The sequence below is a fragment of the Eriocheir sinensis genome, chromosome 24 (genome assembly GCF_024679095.1).
Source record: "Eriocheir sinensis breed Jianghai 21 chromosome 24, ASM2467909v1, whole genome shotgun sequence".
In the NCBI taxonomy this organism is placed as follows: Eukaryota; Metazoa; Arthropoda; class Malacostraca; order Decapoda; family Varunidae; genus Eriocheir; species Eriocheir sinensis.
In genome coordinates, this window is record NC_066532.1 from 17,975,127 (window position 1) to 17,987,626 (window position 12,500).

At 44.7% G+C, this 12,500-nt stretch overlaps 1 protein-coding gene across 1 annotated transcript in view; it reads right to left on the reverse strand.

Annotated features, from left to right (window-relative positions):
- Positions 1–2,045: 2,045 nt before the first annotated feature.
- LOC127003005 (homeobox protein GBX-1-like) overlaps positions 2,046–12,500 on the reverse strand; it is a 41,014-nt gene continuing 30,559 nt past the window's right edge. Inside the window, exons 2-5 of the mRNA XM_050869360.1 lie at positions 11,380–11,463; positions 9,027–9,202; positions 8,530–8,725; positions 2,046–7,829 (exon numbers count right to left, since the gene is read on the reverse strand). Of these exons, the coding sequence (XP_050725317.1) occupies positions 7,528–7,829; positions 8,530–8,725; positions 9,027–9,202; positions 11,380–11,463 (758 nt within the window). The 3' untranslated portion in view covers positions 2,046–7,527. The remainder of the gene's footprint in view (positions 7,830–8,529; positions 8,726–9,026; positions 9,203–11,379; positions 11,464–12,500) is intronic.

A 12,500-nucleotide genomic window follows, 5' to 3' on the forward strand; every position in this document is an offset into this window, starting at 1 on the left:
TAGCACAGATATCTTCGGAAGGGGAGGAGCTTAGCGAAGGGGAGATGAGGGAGATGAGGGGAGATGAGTGAGGGGGAGAAAAACATACCCAGGAGTGTGCTTGGCATCTCTGGAGGAGGAGGAGGAGGAGGAGGAGGAAGAGGAGGAGAAGGAGGGGGAGGAGGAGGAGGAGGAATAGGTTGTGCGTAGGAGGTGGTGATAGAAGACGAGGAGGAGGAGGAGGAGGAGGAGGAGGAGGAGGAGGAGAAGATGATGAAGATGAAGAAGATAAAAAGAGGATGATAAAGTAGTGTTAAGTAGTAGTAGTAGTAGTAGTAGTAGTAGTAGTAGTAGTAGCGGTATAGTAGTAGTCACACACACACACACACACACACTACTTTGACCACCGCCCCTCCCCCCCTCTCCCCTTATCGGTGCTGACCCCTCGCCCACCCTTGTGCTGAGCGAGGCGGGGCTGTGCTGACCATGCTGAGGCGACCCGCAACTCAGCACAACAGGAAGTGGAGACGCAGCACGCCCGTCAATCGTTAAGAGGCTGTGCTACATTGTTAGGGGCTGAAGCACACTGTTGGGGGCTGATAGAGAGTGTGTGACTGCGGATATCCTACAAGAAGACACAACCAAGCTACAGGAATGGAACAAAGACATTTCCTACAGGAAGACACCACCAGGCTACAGGAATGGAACAAAGACATTTCCTACAGGAAGACACCACCAGGCTACAGGAATGGAACAAAGAGATTTCCTACAGGAAGACACCACCAGGCTACAGGAATGGAACAAAGAGATTTCCTACAGGAAGACACCACCAGGCTACAGGAATGGAACAAAGAGTGGCTGCTACAATTCAATGAAGAAAAATGTAAAGTCCTGTACCTTGGGAGAGGATATCCGGCACACCAATACCACGTGGGAAACACTCCACTATCCACCACAGAGGCAGAGAAAGACCTGGGACTATATGTTAGCAGGTTACCAGTGAAGGCAAAATCTGTGCCAATCGCAGCGGAGAGGTTAAAGGCTGTTATAGTCTGGTGAATGATGTTAGAGCAGCGTTCCCAGTGTGGTGCGCGCACCCCTGGGGGTGCGTGAGCTGATCGCTAGGGGTGCGTAAGGAAAAAAAAATAATGTAATGGCGGATTTTAAGTCATTGAAATCTCAAACACATCATTAACTGCCATCGTGTTGAAACTAACGTATGCTGCACGCCTCAGCGGAGGTGGCTGCTCTTTGTTTGAAACTTACCCAGACTCTGAGCACATTCATCCACCCACAGGTACATTTTCGTTCAATTTTGATAGCCATCGCTCAGAGCCACATACTTCGCGAGCACAAAATTTGTATAAAAATGGACAAAATTTAAGGAAATCGACGGGACCTTAGTACTGCTCGAGTCTTAGCGGGGGTGCGTGGACACAGTCACAGCCTGGGAGGTGGTGCGTGGCCTGATAAGTTTGAGAACCGCTGCGTTAGAGGCTGTTTGATGATGTTACTCGTTGTTTTAAGCAGTTACAAGCTGTTTATTATTAATCGTCTGTTATTTATTTAATTTCATCCCATATTTTACTCCTCTACTACACTACTACTACTACTACTACTACTACTACTACTACTACTACTATTACTACTGCTGCTACTACTACTACTATTACTACTACTACTACTACTACTACTACTACTACTATTACTACTACCACTACTTTCTTCTAATTTCTCATCTTTTTAGTTTTCTTCTTCGTTTTCTTCTTCTCTTTCATCATCTTCTTCTTCTTCTTCTTCTTCTTCTTCTTCTTCTTCTTCTTCTTCTTCTTCTTCTTCTTCTTACCATTATCTTCATCAACATCATATATTATTTTTAGTCACACAACATACAAAACAACAACAACAACAACATCTATAATAAGGTCAATAATAACACTTCTTTACGTAAATTGAACTTTATTGATAGCATATAATTATTATCTTGACGTATATAAATCTTTTTCAGCTTATTTTTTTATTATTATTATTTTATTCGCTAACCTCCTTTGCGGCGTGTGTGTGTGTGTGTGTGTGTGTGTGTGTGTGTGTGTGTGTGTGTGTGTGTGTGTGTGTGTGTGTGTGTGTGTGTGTGTGTGTGTGTGTGTGTGTGTGAAAGAGAAAGAATGAGTGAAAGAAAATAAAAAGATAAATATGAAGAAAGAAATAGAAATAGAAATACAGAAATAAATAAAGAAAGAGAGGAAAGAAGGAATAAAGGAAGGAAGAAATGAAGGAAGGAAGAAAGAAGAAAGAAAGGAGAAAGGAAGAAAGGAGGAAGGAATAAATAAAGAAAGAAAGGAGAAAGGAAGAAAGACAGAAAAAAGAGGAAAGAACGAGAGGAAAGAAAGAAGGAGAAAGGAAGAAAGGAAGAAAGGAGGAAAGAAAGGAGGAAAGAAAGGAGGAAAGAAAGGAGGAAAGAAAGGAAGAGAGAGAGAGAGAGAGAGAGAGAGAGAGAGAGAGAGAGAGAGAGAGAATCTGGGTCAGCTATTCGTATTGACAAAATGGCGACACAATATCCTCGTTTTTTTCCTTGTTTTTTTTCATACATAACGAGTCTTTTTTTTTTTTTTTTTTTTTTTTTTTACTGTGATCTAGAAACCTTTGCTCTTCCTTCACACACACACACACACACACACACACACACACACACGACCTTTTTCTACATTTTTTTATTGTTTTCTTTTTTGTCAATACGAATAATAATTAAGAAAAAAAGAAAAGAATAAAAGACAAAAAAAGAAAGTGGGTGGATTGTTTTAAATGTGTGTGTGTGTGTGTGTGTGTGTGTGTGTGTGTGTGTGTGTGTGTGTGTGTGTTCTTAATTAATACAAAATGTTGATAGGATTCGCTGTTATATATGCTTGTATGTATGTATGTATGTATGTATATGTATGTATGTGTATGTATGTATGTATGTATGTATGTATGTATGTATGTGTATGTATGTATGTATGTATGTGTGCGTGCGTGTATTTGTCAATATATCAGTAACACACATATTTCCACTAGGTATGTGTGTGTACTTGTGTATGTTTGTATGTATGTATGTATGTTGTGTGCGTATTGTCTCGTGTACGTCTCTAATACACACACATACACCGTTGGAGGCGCCCCTATCCTCTACACTATCGTACACTCGTCGTCTGAGCAGCGGCGTGACGTACAGTCCCTACAAGCGGTATATACACAACTAACTCTTAAAGCTGGCATGCGCTCCCTTTACCCCCCCCTCCTGTAGCCGAGCCCAGCCGAGGAGAGCCGAATTGAACCGAGCCGAACCAAGGAGCCGAGTAGAACCGAATTTAACCGTGCCGAACTTAACCGAGGAGAGCTGAATTGAACCGAACTTAACCGAGGAAAGCCGAACTGAACCGAGACGATCCGAGAAGCCGAATTTAACCGGGCCGAACCGAAGTGCCGATTAGAACCGAGTTGAACTGAGGGAACCAAGGAGCCGAATAGAACCGAACCGAACCGAACCGAACCTAATTACAAACTGAGAACTTAATTGACTCAGTTATATACGTTGAATAGAGTACGCATTAACATTTTCTTTACCTTTCTTTACTTAATTTACTTTTTTTTTTACTTGCCATACGTTCACTTCCTTAACATGAATCGCTTAAGTCGAGAATACCAAACCTTATCCTCCGTTCACGCTAACTAGGCAAGTAAGCTCCTCCCCTTTCTCTAGACCGCGCCTCTCATTGGTCAGTTCACAAGCAAGCCACGCCCCTTCTTCCATTCAGGCTACGTGTGATTGGTTGGCGCTGGGAAAGGTGGACTTTCATTGGTGGTTCCCGGATTCTTGTGGGCGTGGTTTAAATGACAACTTAGAGTGGATTTATAAGCTTTTTGTGATTGGATGGCGCTGGGAAAGGTGGAATCTAATTGGTGGTTCCCGGATTCATGTGGGCGGGGTTTAAATGACAAAGTAGAGTGGATTTAGAGCCTTTTTCTGATTGGATAGCGCTGGGAAAGGTGGAATCTCATTGGTACTTCCTGCATTTTTGTGGGCGGGGCCTATTTGCTGGTTTAAAGTGAATAGAGTATAACGAAGGCCATGATTGGTGGATGATGGTAAAGGCGAAATCTCATTGGTGGTTACTGTATTTTTGTGGGCGGGGCTTATTTGCTGGTTTAAAGTGAATAGAGTTTAACGAAGGCCATGATTGGTGGATGATGGTTAAGGCGAAATCTCATTGGTGGTTACTGGATTTTTGTGGGCGGGGCTTATTTGCTGGTTTAAAGTGAATAGAGTTTAACGAAGGCCAGGATTGGTGGATTATGGTAAAGGCGAAATCTCATTGGTGGTTACTGGATTTTTGTGGGCGGGGTTTATATGCCGGTTTAAAGTGAATAGGGTATGACTAAGGCTGTGATTGGTGGATGATGGTAAAGGTTGAATCTCATTGGTGGTTGTGGGGGTCTGTGGGCGGGATCTATTTGCCAAGGTTAAGTGTACTGGGCGTAGTGCAGGAAGCGGGTCACTCGGCACTTCTGTTTACACTTCATCTCGTTTGGTCTTCGTCTGCACTTCACGGTTTGTCTCTCAGCTCAGTCAGGTCGAGTGAGGTGAGGAAAAGAAGTGAAGGAGCTTGTGAGGGAAAGGGAGGAAGGTGCTTGTGAGGGAAAGGAATGAAGGAAAAGGGAAACGAAGGAAGAACGGTCATCACCATCCTCATCATCACCACCACCACCATAACAATCATCATCATCATCTGTATTTCTTTTCCACTTCTATTTTTTTTGTTAGACGTTGAATGACTGACCTTAGTAACTTTCCTGACAATTTTTTTCTTTCTTTAAATGTTGGGCGGCCATTAACCCAAAAAAAGGGGGTGTGGTGGGTGTGGGGGGCTGGATCAAGAGAGCTAATTTCGCGTCAGTACTCATTCAATAGCTGACTCATGGCTGACTCGTGGCTGACTCATGGCTGACTCACTCCTTGGAAAACATTGAGCATCGAATCCTTTCCTGTTCCTCGGTTCATCTTTGCCTATTAACAATCAATCCAATATATGAATAAGAATAGGTCGCTTAGTGTCATCTATAATTCGGCTTTTTATTGGTGTGAGTTCAGACTTTTTTATGAGTTTGTAACACGGCTTTGTTAATTAACATTCCGGCTTTTTATGGCGTTCCCGCTTCGTTTCAGTCATACCACGGCTTTTAAACACCCGTCCGGCTTCGTTTCAGAGACATGACACGGCTTTATATTTTCACAATCCGGCTTTTTTATGGAGTTCAGGTTTCGCTCTAGAAATGTCATACGGCTGTCAACATCTGTTCGGTTGTTTCTTCATTGCTGTTATTGTTTTTACGCTTCGTGTCAGAGATATAACTCGGCTTTTAAACACCCGTTCGGCTTTTTCATCGTTGTAAGTTCCGGCTTCGCGTCAGAGATATAACTCGGCTTTTAAACACCCGTACGGCTTTTTTGTCGTTGTAAGTTCCGGCTTCGTGTCAGATATAACTCGGCTTTTAAACACCCGTTCGGCTTTTTCATCGTTGTAAGTTCCGGCCTCGTGTCAGATATAACTCGGCTTTTAAACACCCGTTCGGCTTTTTCATCGTTGTAAGTTCCGGCTTCGTGTCAGATATAACTCGGCTTTAAACACCCGTTCGGCTTTTTTATCGTTGTAAGTTCCGGCTTCGTGTCAGATATAACTCGGCTTTTAAACACCCGTACGGCTTTTTTATCGTTGTTAGTTCCGGTTTCGTTCCAGGTCTCTAACACGGCTTTCCCGGCTCCTCCTCGGCTGGCTCACGTACAGAAGGGGCGGGAGGGGCTGTCTGTACACGTGGGAGGCAGTGTCGCCAATTCGCACGCACCCCGCCACTCCAATCCGTACGCAACTAGAGACACACTGACTCAAATTTTTCTTTTCTTTTTAGTTGAGGCACAAAAACGCATGACCGTATTTTTTTTTAATCCTTAGCAGAGTTTAGTTTTATAGATATTTTTTTGTATATAATTTGACATATGAGAAAAACCTGCATATTTGTTTATTTTTTTAGGTATATTTTTGTGGTTGGTGTGCGTACTAATAGGAAGGATGCGTACAAATTGGCGAACCTACTGCCCTAGTCGGTCGTTTCTTTCTCCACCTGAACGAAAAAAGAAGTAAAAAAAATGATAAAAAATGAAATAAAGAAGAAAACTATAACTCAAAATCTTGCGTCACCTCACGAATCAAACAAACAAACAAACAAACAAAAACAAAAAAAGAAGAAAAAACGTAAAGAAAAAGCTATTATTTGGGTTGTCATTCGCATATATACAATCCATTGTTTTCTCTTATTTCTTTTTTTTTTTGTTCTGAGTCCATTTTATATTTTCTGAGTCTCTTGTATTGATTCACTTCTATTTTCTGTATTTATTTGGTTTGATATTCACTGTTCTATCCTTTTCTCTTTCTTTTTCTTTTTTTTCTTTTCTTTTTTTCCTTGAAGGGCTCACTCGTGCATTTCAACTTCATTTTCTGTTCAGATTCAATAACTTTTGCATTCACTCGTTTTCTCTATCTTTTTCTGTTTTGGTATTCACTGTTCTTTCCTTTTCTTTTTTCTTTTCTTTCTTATTTTCTTTTTTTCCTTGAAGGGCTCACTCGTGCATTTCAACTTAATTTTCTATTCGTATTCATTAACTTTTGCATATAACGAATCCCATATAATCATTTCTCTCTTCATTCGATTCTTTAAACTTGGAATCGAATCACACTATTTTCTTGGTGTTTATGTTTTTGCTTCACTTCCTTAAGGTTCAGTATTTCATGAGGGCTGTATAAATTTTCTTCCTTTCAAAACACTTTCTTCTACTAAACCTCTTTTCGGCACATGTCCAAACCATCTCCAGCTGTCTTTTCTTGATGTAAACAGCATCTCTCCTCTTTCGTTCATCTCTAACTCATCTACAACATACTTTTCCTGATATACCCAAACAAACTTCCAGTATCTTTTCTATTCCAATCATACCCAAGCTATCCCCAGCCTCCCTCTCCTGATATACCCAGCATTTCTCCTCTTCCTTCTCCTCTTCCTTCTCTTATCCCTAAATCATCTCCAACATCCTTCTCCAGATATACCCAGCATCTCTCCTCTTCCTTCTCTTCCTTCTCCTCTTCCTTCTCTCATCCCTAAATCATCTCCATCATCCTTTCCCCAGATATACCCAGCATCTCTCCTCTTCCTTCTCCTCCTTCTCCTCTTCCTTCTCTCATCCCTAAATCATCTCCATCATCCTTTCTCCAGATATACCCAGCATCTCTCCTCTTCCTTCTCCTCCTTCTCCTCTTCCTTCTCTCATCCCTAAATCATCTCCATCATCCTTTCCCCAGATATACCCAACATCTCTCTTCTTCATCCTTCTCCTCACATACCCAAACAATCCCCAGCATCCTTCTCCCTTACCCAGCATCTCTTCTTTCTGTTGAGTAGCCCGGGGTCACATTCACTATAATATGGCTTACCAACTCATCTCTAAGCCCAGCCATCAGACATCCTTCACAAGACCAGGGAAGGGGCGTGGCTGAGGCGAGGCATGCTGGGTGAATGGCTATGGCTGAGGGCTGACGGGAGGGTCTGATGAAGGGACTGAGAGAGCGACACGGAGATAGGCGGAGGGGCTTGAGGGGGCTGCGTGAGGGACTGGGCGAGGCTGACGGGCTGGGGTTGTGGCTGCGTTAGACCCTGGAAAGCGGACCTGCGAGACTGGATGCTTGAGTTGGGGTCCATGGGCTTGATTGTGGGTAGCTGGGAAGGCGTAGAACAGGTGATGGGTCCCCCGTTACCCCCCGTTGAGACACCTGTGGGAAAGAAGTGATATTGGGAGGGTTAAGGTGTGAAAGTATAAAGAGGAGATAGAAGAAGTAACAGGAATAGGAACAAGGGAGAGGGAACAGGTGGGAGGTGGAGTAGGGAGAGAGAAGAAAGGGGAAGGGAGGGGGAGTTGTTCGTGTGTTGGGGAGAGGTGGAGGAAAGGGGGGAGGAGAGGGAAGGAAGGGAGTTATTTGTGTTAGGGAGAAAGTGTGTGTGTGTATGTGTGTGTTTTTTGGTAGTTTGTGTTGTGTTTGATGGGAGGGGTTAGTGTGTGTGTGGGGGGGAGGAGGGGGTCAATGTGTGTGTGTGTGTGTGTGTGTGTTGCCAGTCAATAGTATAAACAAACAGAGAATTAAGTGTAAAGTTTGCACAGGAAAAGAAATGTTGTGGGTATGAATTGATTTAATGACTATAATGTGAGGGAATATGAGTGGCAAGACTGTAGGGCAAACACACACACACACACACACACACACACACACACACCTCATAACCCCCCTACCATTCCCCAACCCTTTCCATACACACTCATACATACACACACCTCCCTCCCTTCACATCCCATTCCCCCCATCCCCTCCCATCCCATACCCCTCCCCGCCCCATATCCCATCCCGCTCCATTCCCCATCCCCCCATCCCATAACCCCTCCCCTCCCCTCCCACACCTCGTACCCCTCCCACCTACCTGCCGTGGCCTGCGCCTTCTCCATCTGCTGTGACTGGGACAGGTTGGAGAGGCGGTTGACGTGCACGGGGATGGGCACGATGATCTTGTGACCGGAGGCCGCGCTCTTGCCGCCGCCCGAGGACCCGGAGACCAGACCCGCCTTCACGCGCTTCCACTTGGCGCGCCGATTTTGGAACCAGATTTTGACTTGGACCTGATGGAGGGGGGTGGGGATAATGGTCTTGTAGTAGTTTTGGTGGTGGTAATAGCAGTAGTAAAGTTAGTGGTAATACCCCCCCCCCCGAAATTAAACAGGAAAGCCTACCGGTGCCAGATGCGAAACATAAAAAAAAATATAGCATTAGGAACAGGAGTGTTAGAATTAGGAATAGCAGCAATAGTAGTAGTAATAGTTATAGTACAAGTTTTAAACCCCTCAAATCAAGACAATGGTCGCCTTTAATTAGTGGTAACAGGTAACAGTAAACAGGTGTGCGGCATCATCCATGTCTCACCTCCGACAAGTTGAGGGTCTGCGCGATGTGTGACCGTTCGCTGAGGGTGAGGTACTTCTTGGTCTGGAATTCCCGCTCGAGTTCCATCAGCTGCTCCGAGGTGAAGGCCGTGCGCCGCCGCCGAGACTTGCTGCCGCCCACCCCCGACCCCGACCCCGACCCGTCCCCGCCCTCGCCTGTGACCCGGGGAGAGACAAGGGGGGTTAGCCGAGAGGGAGAGGGAGGAAGGGAGAGAAAAGTGTGGTTATCAGTGGAAGGGAGAGAGGGAAGGGTGTTAACAGAGGAAGGGAGAGAAGTGGTTATCAGAGAGAGAGAGAGAGTGGGGGGGAGAGAGGGGGAGTTTTTTTTCCTTCCTGCTTCCTTTACTGTAAAAAAGAGGGAGAGAGGGGGAAGGGTGGTCATCAGGGGGAGGGAGAAAGAGGTAGGTGAGTCCAGAGGGAGAGAGAGAGAGCGAGAAAGAGAGAAACAGACGGAGAGGGATGGGAAAGTTGACAGGCAAGTTTGTTGATCGGTAGGTAGGTTAGGTTAGGTTAGGTTAGGTTAGGTTAGGTTAGGTTAGGTTAGGTTAGGTTAGGTTAGGTTAGGTTAGGTTAGGTTAGGTTAGGTTAGATTAGGTTAGGTTAGGTTAGGTTAGGTTAGGTTAGGTTAGGTTAGGTTAGATCAGGTTAGGTTAGGTTAGGTTAGGTTAGGTTAGATTAGGTTAGGTTAGGTTAGGTTAGGTTAGCAGATATACAGGTAGATTGATAAATTGATTGATAAGATTGACTAATTGATTCATTGACATAGATGGGAAATGTTCTTAGATAAATATATTGATTGCTAAAATGATCGATGTTAACATACTCATTCTCCTTTCCTTTCTTCTTTTCCTTTATTTAATTTACTTTTTCTACCCTTCCCTTCTTCTTCTACTATCTTTATCTCCATCTTTCGTATTACTTTTCCTCTCCTTTACCCTTTCTTTCCTTCTCTTTTACTCCCCCCTCTTCCTCTTTCTTTCTCCCCTCCTCCTCCTCCTCCTCCTCTCTCGTTTTCTTCTCTTTAATCCTCCTTCTTTGTGTGTTATGCTACCTGTCTTTCACTTTTCCCTCTCCCTCTCTTCTTCCTCCTAACCTTCTCTTACTCCTCCTTCTCTCCCTCTTTCTCTTCTCTCCTTCTCTCTTCCTTTTCCTTCTCTCCTACATTCCGCTTCATGCCTCCCTCCTCTCCCTTCTCTACTTTTCTTTTTCCCTCTTCTCCTTTCCCTTGCTTCCTTTTCTACCTCTTCCTCTTTTCTTCCTCCTTCTCTCCCTCTTTCTCTTCTCTCCCTCTCTTCCTTTTCCTTCTCTCCTACATTGCCCCTCATCCCTCCCTCCCCCTCTTCTTCTTCCCCTCGTTTCCTTCCTCCTCTTCCTCTCTCCCTCGTTCTCTGTCCCTTTCTTTTTCTCTTCTTCCCTCTCCTCTCCCTCTTCCATTCTTTCTCCTCCCTCCTTGCCTTCTCTCCCTCTCTCTTCCTCTTCCTCCTCTCCCCTTCTCCCACAAACTTGTTACCCTCTCTCCCTCTTCTCCTCTGTTCCTCTCCTTCTCCCTCCTCTTCCTCTTCCTCAACTCCCCCCTAAAAAACCCGTTCCCCCCCCCTCCCCTCACACTTCTAATGGGGTAGCAATTTTCTCTCCCTTCCCGCACTCTCCCGCTCCTTCGTTAATCTTATTGCTTCTTAATTTTATACTTCCTCCTTGTTTCCTTCAATTGTTAATGAATTTCCACACTCCTTCCTCTTCCATTCTTATACTCCTCCTCCTAACTACCACAGCTTTTATACTTCTACTGTTAGTCTTCCTCCTCCTCCTCCTCCTACTGTTACTCCTCCTCCTCCTATTGTTAGTCTTCATCCTCCTCCTCCTATTATCGCTAATCTTGTACCTCCTTCCTTTTCCTCTTTCCTCCTCCTCCTCCTTCTTCTTCTTTCTTTGATATCTTCTTCCTTTCCTTTTTCCTCATTTTCCCTTCATTATTTCTTCCTTTCCCTCTTTCCTTCTCCTTCTTCTTTCTTTGATATCTCCTTCCTTTCCTTTTTCCTCATCTTTCCCTTCATTATTTCTTCCTTTCCTCCTCCTCCTCCTCTTTCCCTCTAGTATCTCCTTTTATTTTCCCCTTTCCTCCCTCTTCTATTTCTTGTTCTTTTTCCTTTTTTCCTCCGTCTCCTCCTCCGCCTTTTCCTCCTCCTCCTTTAAGTATCTCCAAGTATCTCCTTAATTTCCCCTTTTCCTCTTTTTCTTGTTCGTTTTTTTTTTTTGTCCCATCAGGCCCCCGCCCCCAACTACCCACCTCCCACCCCTCTAACACGCGCACACACACACACGCACGCACTCACCTCTGGACACTCGATCTGAGGGTGACCCACTCTCATCGTCATCGCTCTCCACGGGGTCAATCTCAAGGTCATCGGCGAGGTCATCTGTGGAGGAAGAAAGGGAAATAACCTCCAGACACCTGCATGCCAATTACACACACACACACACACACACACACACACACACACACACACCTTGCGCCATGTATGTGTTACCTGTGTGAGAGGTTACCTGGATGTTACCGGGTAATTATAAGCCTGTCTTGCACACCTGTCTTTTCTCTCTCTCTCTCTCTCTCTCTCTCTCTCTCTCTCTCTCTCTCTCTCTCTCTCTCTCTCTCTCTCTCTCTCTCTCTCTCTCTCTCTCTCTCTCTCTCTCTCTCTCTCTCTCTCTTTGTGTGTGTGTGTGTGTGTGTGTGTGTGTGTGTGTGTGTGTGTGTGTGTACAGTAGACAGACAGGCAGTTAGATAGAAATACACACTTGCATATACTACAATTTTCCTCCTCCTCCTCCTCCTCCTCCTCCTCTCCTCCTCTTCTCTTCCTCCTCCTCCTCTTCCTGCTTACTTTTCTTCTTCTTTTCTCCTCCTCCAAAGTATGTTTCCTCCTAATATCCCTTCTTCTCTCCTCCTCCTCCTCCTCCTCCTCTTCTCTTCCTCCTCCTCTCCTACTGCTTTCTTTTCTTCTTCTTTTCTCCTCCTCAAAAGTGTGTTTCCTCCTCCTCCTCCTCCTCCTCCTCCTCTTCCTCTTCTTCTCTTCTTCCTCCTTCTGCTTCCTTTTCTTCTTTTCTCCTCCTCAAAAGTATGTTTCCTCCTAATATCCCTCCTCCTCCTCCTCCTCCTCCTCCTCCTCCTCTTCCTCTTCCTCTTCTTCTCTTTTTCCTCCTTCTGCTTCCTTTTCTTCTTCTTTTCTCCTCCTCAAAAGTATGTTTCCTCCTAATATCCCTCCTCCTCCTCCTCCTCCTCCTCCTCCTCCTTCTGCTTCCTTTTCTTCTTCTTTTCTCCTCCTCAAAAGTATGTTTCCTCCTAATATCCCTTCTCCTCCTCCTCCTCCTCCTCTTCCTCTTCTTCTCTTCTTCCTCCTTCTGCTTCCCTTTCTTCTTTTCTCCTCCTCAAAAGTATGTTTCCTCCTAATATCCCTCC